We start from the raw sequence: 7793 nt of genomic DNA, 5'->3' as shown, positions 1-7793 counted from the left end.
TGGATGACCCGGGTCATAAGGGGGGGGTATTGCTGATGTGCATGGATGACCCGGGTCATAAGGGGGGGGTATTGCTGATGTGCATGGATGACCCGGGTCATAAGGGGGGGGTATTGCTGATGTGCATGGATGACCCGGGTCATAAGGGGGGGGTATTGCTGATGTGCATGGATGACCCGGGTCATAAGGGGGGGGTATTGCTGATGTGCATGGATGACCCGGGTCATAAGGGGGGGGTATTGCTGATGTGCATGGATGACCCGGGTCATAAGGGGGGGGTATTGCTGATGTGCATGGATGACCCGGGTCATAAGGGGGGGGTATTGCTGATGTGCATGGATGACCCGGGTCATAAGGGGGGGGTATTGCTGATGTGCATGGATGACCCGGGTCATAAGGGGGGGGTATTGCTGATGTGCATGGATGACCCGGGTCATAAGGGGGGGGTATTGCTGATGTGCATGGATGACCCGGGTCATAAGGGGGGGGTATTGCTGATGTGCATGGATGACCCGGGTCATAAGGGGGGGGTATTGCTGATGTGCATGGATGACCCGGGTCATAAGGGGGGGGTATTGCTGATGTGCATGGATGACCCGGGTCATAAGGGGGGGGTATTGCTGATGTGCATGGATGACCCGGGTCATAAGGGGGGGGTATTGCTGATGTGCATGGATGACCCGGGTCATAAGGGGGGGGTATTGCTGATGTGCATGGATGACCCGGGTCATAAGGGGGGGGTATTGCTGATGTGCATGGATGACCCGGGTCATAAGGGGGGGGTATTGCTGATGTGCATGGATGACCCGGGTCATAAGGGGGGGGTATTGCTGATGTGCATGGATGACCCGGGTCATAAGGGGGGGGTATTGCTGATGTGCATGGATGACCCGGGTCATAAGGGGGGGGTATTGCTGATGTGCATGGATGACCCGGGTCATAAGGGGGGGGTATTGCTGATGTGCATGGATGACCCGGGTCATAAGGGGGGGGTATTGCTGATGTGCATGGATGACCCGGGTCATAAGGGGGGGGTATTGCTGATGTGCATGGATGACCCGGGTCATAAGGGGGGGGTATTGCTGATGTGCATGGATGACCCGGGTCATAAGGGGGGGGTATTGCTGATGTGCATGGATGACCCGGGTCATAAGGGGGGGGTATTGCTGATGTGCATGGATGACCCGGGTCATAAGGGGGGGGTATTGCTGATGTGCATGGATGACCCGGGTCATAAGGGGGGGGTATTGCTGATGTGCATGGATGACCCGGGTCATAAGGGGGGGGTATTGCTGATGTGCATGGATGACCCGGGTCATAAGGGGGGGGTATTGCTGATGTGCATGGATGACCCGGGTCATAAGGGGGGTATTGCTGATGTCCATGGATGACCTGGGTGATAAGGGGGGTATTGCTCATGTCCATGGATGACCTGGGTCACAAGGGGGGGTATTGGTGATCAAGCAGGTGCAAAGATGTGATACACCAAGACGAGGTCTGAATACTTGTCAGCGTGTGGTCAGAGAAACGCGCCGAGGTCGGTACAGCAGAGAAGACACGGGGAGAATTATCTTTATTTAGAACTCATCATAATCTCCTACAGTGTACATAAAAAGATCAGCAGCCAACATCATACAATGTATGTGATATAAACATGTTTCCTTACAATGTTATTATTGCAAATCTCCTGAAAATGCTTATATATGTTCTCAGACCTGTTACATGTAGTTGTAGCTGTTTCTGCCAATAAAATGTTTAAAGCTGAACCCAGGAATAATGAGATATCATCTAAATACAGGAAGCCCTGTGTATTTCTTCCAGATCTGTGCAAAACTTGGAGCTTCCTGTAATAAAGACCGGTTACTGCTGTTCTCTCTTCTTGTGCAGGGTGACTGGTCTTGTCTCTGCCCCCTCCTGTAATGTAAACCGGTCACTGCTGCTCTCTCTCCTTGTGCAGGGTGATTGGTCTTGTCTCCGCCTCCTCCTGTAATAAAGACCGGTCACTGCTGCTCTCTCTCCTTGTGCAGGGTGACTGGTCTTGTCTCCGCCCCCTCGTGTAATAAAGACCGGTCACTGCTGCTCTCTCTCCTTGTGCAGGGTGACTGGTCTTGTCTCCGCCCCCTCCTGTAATAAAGACCGCTCACTGCTGCTCTCTCTCCTTGTGCAGGGTGATTGGTCTTGTCTCCGCCCCCTCCTGTAATAAAGACCGGTCACTGCTGCTCTCTCTCCTTGTGCAGGGTGACTGGTCTTGTCTCCGCCCCCTTCTGTAATAAAGACCGGTCACTGCTGCTCTCTCTCTCCTTGTGTAGGGTGACTGGTCTTGTCTCCACCCCTTTCTATAGTGGGTGGCGCCTGATAGGCCTCTCCCACAGCTCTTCTCTCTGCACAGGCTAGGTACAGCACAGTGATGATGTCACTGCTACCTTTACAAGGTAAAATGTGTGCAAAGGCATGTGAGAAACACAAAGTGAATTCATCATTGAGGAAAATATTACACAATTCAGCTTTAAACCCAAAGACAAAAACGTAATATATTGCAGCTGACCAGTCCTTGGATGTGGTGGCTGCATTAGTTTTATTTTTAAGCCAAGTGCATTTTGCTGCAAGTACAGAATTCCTGTGGATATGACCAGAATTCCAGTGTCCTCATAACTTCCTGTGTACTGAAATTACACTTTTAAAAAATGCATCAACCTTTACTAAAGACCTCCCCCTCTGTGTAACGGAGATGAGGAGAGGGGGAGGTGTTTGCAGTCCACATAAGAGCAGCCTAGGGTGACAACGCTGATCCTCCATTAACACAGTACAGTAGTGAGCGTTGTCACTCTAGGACAGGAAGTGCATCCCTGGAAGGATCACCTGAGAAAAGAAAACTAATGCAGCCACCAAATCTAAAGTCTGGGAAGCCGCGATATGTTACATTTTTGGTTTTTGGGGTTCGATGCACTTTAATGTATGTTGGCTGTGAATTTATTTGTCCGGTGTGGTGGACAGTTCCGATTCATTTTGTCCTAAGCACAGTTCCGGAAGCTCGCTAACCCTGTCCAGTCCCATCTCCAAGACCAGAGAGGTGAGGACCTCATCGTCCACCCGATCCAGGTCCAGAATCCCGGCACCGATAGTACGAGGCCCCTGGCTGTTCAGGGCCCAGCGCGGGATGTCTGTACCGCCCTGGTACTGACTGTTAAGCCTCTGGAGCTGTACGCTTGCCAGCAGGTGCTGCGCTGACGGCAGTCCAAAGGGGGTTGGCTTGGGTGCTGGGACACCCGGGGATACCAGGAGGCCTGGATTTGGCACGGGAGGGGTCCCTATAGCTCCCGTCTTCTTGGAACTCATGGTAGGGGTCAGGCAGGGACTCTTTGCAACTGTTTCTTTGTTCTTCATCACTTTGTCCTGATTCTTATACAATGATGGCCAGTCTATGGAGGAAACAATGAGACACAATCCATGAAATATATCTTCAAATCTGATTCATCGTAAAGAAACAAATCCTAAAATAAATCATTCTTAACCCCAATCTGGCAGCAGTGTCCACCTACACCCAATATCAATTGACCATAATCACCCCCCCCTCAATAACTGACCATAATCCCTCCATACCTCCCCATGTCAATAACTGACCATAATCCCTCCATACCTCCCCCCACCACCCCCATGTCAATAACTGACCATAATCCCTCCATACCTCCCCATGTCAATAAATGACCACAATCCTTCCCTCACTCCCTATTTCCATTACTAAACAAATGCTTTAAAGGCTTAAAGCCCACACATTACTAGTATCCTGGTCATAGGTGGAACATTGTTATCTGAGTTTGCCCCACCTGGACACCAAGAATTCATCTCCTTGCCGTAATTGCCAACTCTGTTCCCGTTTTACCGGTAGTATTGGGTGTTCCCAAAAATACAAGGGAAGACTAGGAAGCTACGGCCTGGGGAGCAAACACAACCAAGTGTCCCTTCCATGGTAGAAAGTTTCCTCTGAAAGAAGAAGGCATACTATGGTCGGGGTAAAAGGCAGGTGGACATGGTCTATTGTGACAAGTTCTTTACATGTTCCAGCATCCTTTGCGGCTCTTGCCATTTGGTCATATGACATCTCATGAAGTTGGCGCTGGAAGACTTCCCTCTACCAGGTCCTATGATTGTAGGTCTTAATGAGGTGGCTTTATGATGCCGAACGTGTTATTAACTGTTGGTCCCACTCAGGTCAAGGTCTATGGTCTCCACTCAGGGCCACCATCCCAACATATCCTAATAGTACTGACCCAAGGACCAAATACATTCCTGCCACCCACACCATTCCTACCCTTTTGCCCCCCCCCCCATGCATGTTCCAGTGCCACATTCCACATGTCAAAAAAATTACTAGGGAGAGAGGAACCCCTTGATATAGGCCCCACCTGGTGTGAGAGCCTGGGAACTCACCAATAGAGTCCTTAACAGAAGACATGCCGGGGAAGGGGGGTGTTTCGGGATTGCCACTACAAATCTACCAAAGGCTGAAATATACTATTTTTTGTGGACGGACCCTTTAAGCAAGCGAGGTCATTGAGCAAATATCATGTCCTTATGTTACTAACTAGAAGAACCTCGTTGTTGGAAATATCCTCAACCACTGCTGATCGGCGGCTGGGAGGTGGTTTGGCTCAGTCCTGCATACAAAACTATTTTGGTTCAAGATATTTTTAGAATATGTTGCTGTAAAAGCCTGCTTGGGATCACGCCACTACACGTTAGATGCGAATGAGGTCAAGAATCCAACTCGGCTGGCCTAAAATGCAGAAGTCTGAGACATCCCGCTGCTGATGCACTCCCGTGTTTTGGATGCTGAGTGACCCATTGCCTTTTATGTCGGAGATCTCAAACAGATGCCCTGACGTTCTTCTGTAGAAGTGCCAGATACAGCTTGGGGTGTATTGGTCCATCAGCCAACGCAAACTGTCCAGACGTACTTCCATGCTTTACTGTCGGGGAAAGATTTAGTGATAGCATGCAGTGCTATGTTATTGATGAGCATAGCGCCATACCGTTTACGCATGAGTCAGCATTTGTCTCACCTGTCCACAGGGCTGGATTTACTCTTTGCTGCCCCAAGGCCAGGTTCCGCAATGCGCACCCCTACCCGCCAACGCCCCCCCACCCCCAATGGAGAATGGCAGACCTGCAGGCTTCATACAGGTGATCTCATCGACATCGCCGGGATCAATCTTACAAAACAAGCGGCGGCTTCCATGCTGTACATTCAGCTCGGCTTGCCGAAAGCAGGGTTAAATGTAGAAAACATCTACCCCCCCCGGACACCCGGAAATGCATGTCCTGGACACCGGGAGATAGGAATTCCCATAAACGCTTGTTCAGGGAATTGGTTATGGTGGACTCATGGCATTTCTCAGGGCAGGTTTCCTCATGGTGACAACAGCGAGCCATGTCTGTGCAATGTGTGCCACTTATCACCTTCACTGGGAGCCTGTGTGACAGGGTGACAACACAGGGGCACATTAAAGGAGAACTATGAGGGGAGTGCTTATATATATATATATATATATATACATACACATATATACACACACATACTAAACTTATTTTTGTGAAAACACCATAGGCAAACAGCTGATGTAACTTACCCCTGAACAGAGCCAAGCTGAATACCAGAACCCGGAGTCTGACTTGTGTTTCCGAGACACTGGAAATACTTTGCCGGCCCCTTCACGAGATGTTCCTTTTGGAATTCATAAACAAGGATCCTATTAATGTGCTCCTTCCTTTCATTGTTACGTCCAGGTCGGTGTATTCTTTCCAAAGACGCACAACAGCCTCTGTAGAACTAAACAAACATTTTCAGTACGAAGCTGAGATCAAGAACCCGGGGGGGGGTGGGACGAGACTTCGGCAAGAGGAAAGTTCAGGAGATACAAAGTGTTTACTGAAGAAGTGGTGGACGCTGGGAAGAGACCTCCAGCAGAGACAAGGGACCAATCAGAAGTCAGGGAACTTGCACATTATTGGGATGAACATATAATAAAATGTCTTGACGTTGGGTCAGTCCTGTTGGAGCACTTGGTCTGTGTCTGAGGTCAGTCTGGACGTTGGGTCAATCCTGTTGGAGCACTTGGTCTTTGTCTGAGGTCAGTCTGGACCGGTGGGTCAATCCTGTTTGAGCACTTGGTCTTTGTCTGAGGTCAGTCTTGACGTTGGGTCAATCCTGTTGGGGCACTTGGTCTTTTTCTGAGGTCGGTCTTGACGTTGGGTCAATCCTGTTGGAGCACTTGGTCTTTGTCTGAGGTCAGTCTGGACCGGTGGGTCAATCCTGCTGGAGCACTGTGTCTTCGTCTTAAGGTCAGTCTGGACGTTGGGTCAATCCTGTTGGAGCACTTGGTCTTTTTCTGAGGTCAGTCTGAACGTTGGGTCAATCCTGTTGGAGCACTTGGTCTTTTTCTGAGGTCATTCTTGGCATTGGGTCAATCGTGCAGAATGTGCAGACCAGAGACGAAGCAAAGGAAATTGGTGACGCGGCGGCGTAATTCATGCTTTGCTGCTGCCTGCCGTGATGCAGCACTGAGTTATCCTTCAGACGCCAAAGGATGAAGCTCATACCTTGAGGACACTTGGCGTTCCTTCAGATCTGTTTGACTTCAGCCCAGTTTTAATCGAATGTAGCATGGTCACAACTGTCCGTATGGCAAGGTTTAATATTTATGGGCAGGGTAACGTTACCCTATCAAGAAAAAAGAAGACCAATTGTTTGCTGCCTTTAAAGAGAAAAAAAAAAAAAAAAGGAATCTGGGCCGCCCTCCCTTTTCTAAGTCCCTCAGGTCTCTGAACAAAGGGGAAATTGTCTTGTGAAATAAGGGAGAATGTGTTGGGTTATTGCTCGGGGGACCTGAAATAAAGCAGCGTGCCTCCTGGGTTACTGCCAGGGGGAAGATTACACTTTGACAGGAGACGAGCCGGCACGGTCTGCCTTTTAGATCAGGTTATCAGTGTGCGGAGCCTCCACTACAATAAATCCTACAGTTGTGCTGACTTGCAAATTGTGTAAAATGTTGGCCATTTTTTTTGCTGCACCAGCGCCACAATACACCAAACAGCACCTAGAGTAACCTCAAAACGTCCGAAAAATTTTAATTTGGAAAGACGAGACCAAAATATAATGTTACGGTTGCAACCATAAACACTATGTTTGGAGAGGAGTCAACAAAGCCTATGAAGGGAAGCACACCATGCCTACCGTGAAGCACGGAGGTGGATCTCCGCTGTCTTAGTGGTTTTAGAGCTACAGCAGTTTAGCAAGGTGAATGCATCATACTATCAAAGAATATTGGAGGAAAATTTGGATTCTTCAGACTGGAACCTGCATGTGGGGCCGACTTGGACTTTTCAAAACGCCAGTGATCTGAAACATAAGGCCAAGTTGACCCTTCGGTGGTTGCGGCTGATAAGAGTGAAGGTTCTGGAGTGGCCATCACAGTCTCCTGACCTCAACATCATGGAGACACTTTAGGGCAGAGGTGGGTAAATCCGGCCCCCCAGCTGAGCTTTAACTACAAATCCCAAGAATGGGCAGATTTACCAGCAATAAAAAGGACCTCGTTCGCAACTCTTACAAAAGGCCACAAAACAACAGTCATTGATCCTAAAGGGGGCAATACAAAACCTTAAGATCTAAGGGTATGCAAACTTTTGAAAAGGACTTCCTAGTCTAGGCTTGCCTTTAAGTTGGGGGTGACAAAGACCACTTCTTAAACTCAAGTTATCCAAAATGGAGCTCATACGATTACCCAGACCCCCCC

General features: G+C 49.1%; 1 protein-coding gene across 1 annotated transcript; it reads right to left on the bottom strand.

Moving 5' to 3' along the window:
* Positions 1-2970: 2970 nt before the first annotated feature.
* Positions 2971-4453, bottom strand: CITED1 (Cbp/p300 interacting transactivator with Glu/Asp rich carboxy-terminal domain 1). The gene is made up of 2 exons (XM_018574837.1): positions 4429-4453; positions 2971-3419 (listed from the first exon to the last, which is right to left on the bottom strand). The coding sequence occupies exons 1-2, from the start codon at positions 4451-4453 to the stop codon at positions 2971-2973; spliced, it is 474 nt and encodes a 157-aa protein (XP_018430339.1).
* Between the last annotated feature and the right edge of the window lie 3340 nt (positions 4454-7793).

Source organism: Nanorana parkeri, unplaced genomic scaffold (assembly GCF_000935625.1).
Source record: "Nanorana parkeri isolate BGI_ZX_2015 unplaced genomic scaffold, ASM93562v1 scaffold3270, whole genome shotgun sequence".
Taxonomy (NCBI): Eukaryota; Metazoa; Chordata; class Amphibia; order Anura; family Dicroglossidae; genus Nanorana; species Nanorana parkeri.
This window is presented reverse-complemented; position numbering and strand designations above follow the sequence as displayed.

What these genes read in the sequence shown, in the direction of transcription:
- CITED1 (XM_018574837.1), bottom strand. Translation starts at nt 4,453, where the DNA reads ATGTCTTCTGTTAAGGACTCTATTG. An exon ending in TTCTGTTAAGGACTCTATTG is followed by an intron (nt 3,420 to 4,428) that starts GTGAGTTCCCAG and finishes TTTCCTCCATAG; the next exon opens with ACTGGCCATCATTGTATAAG.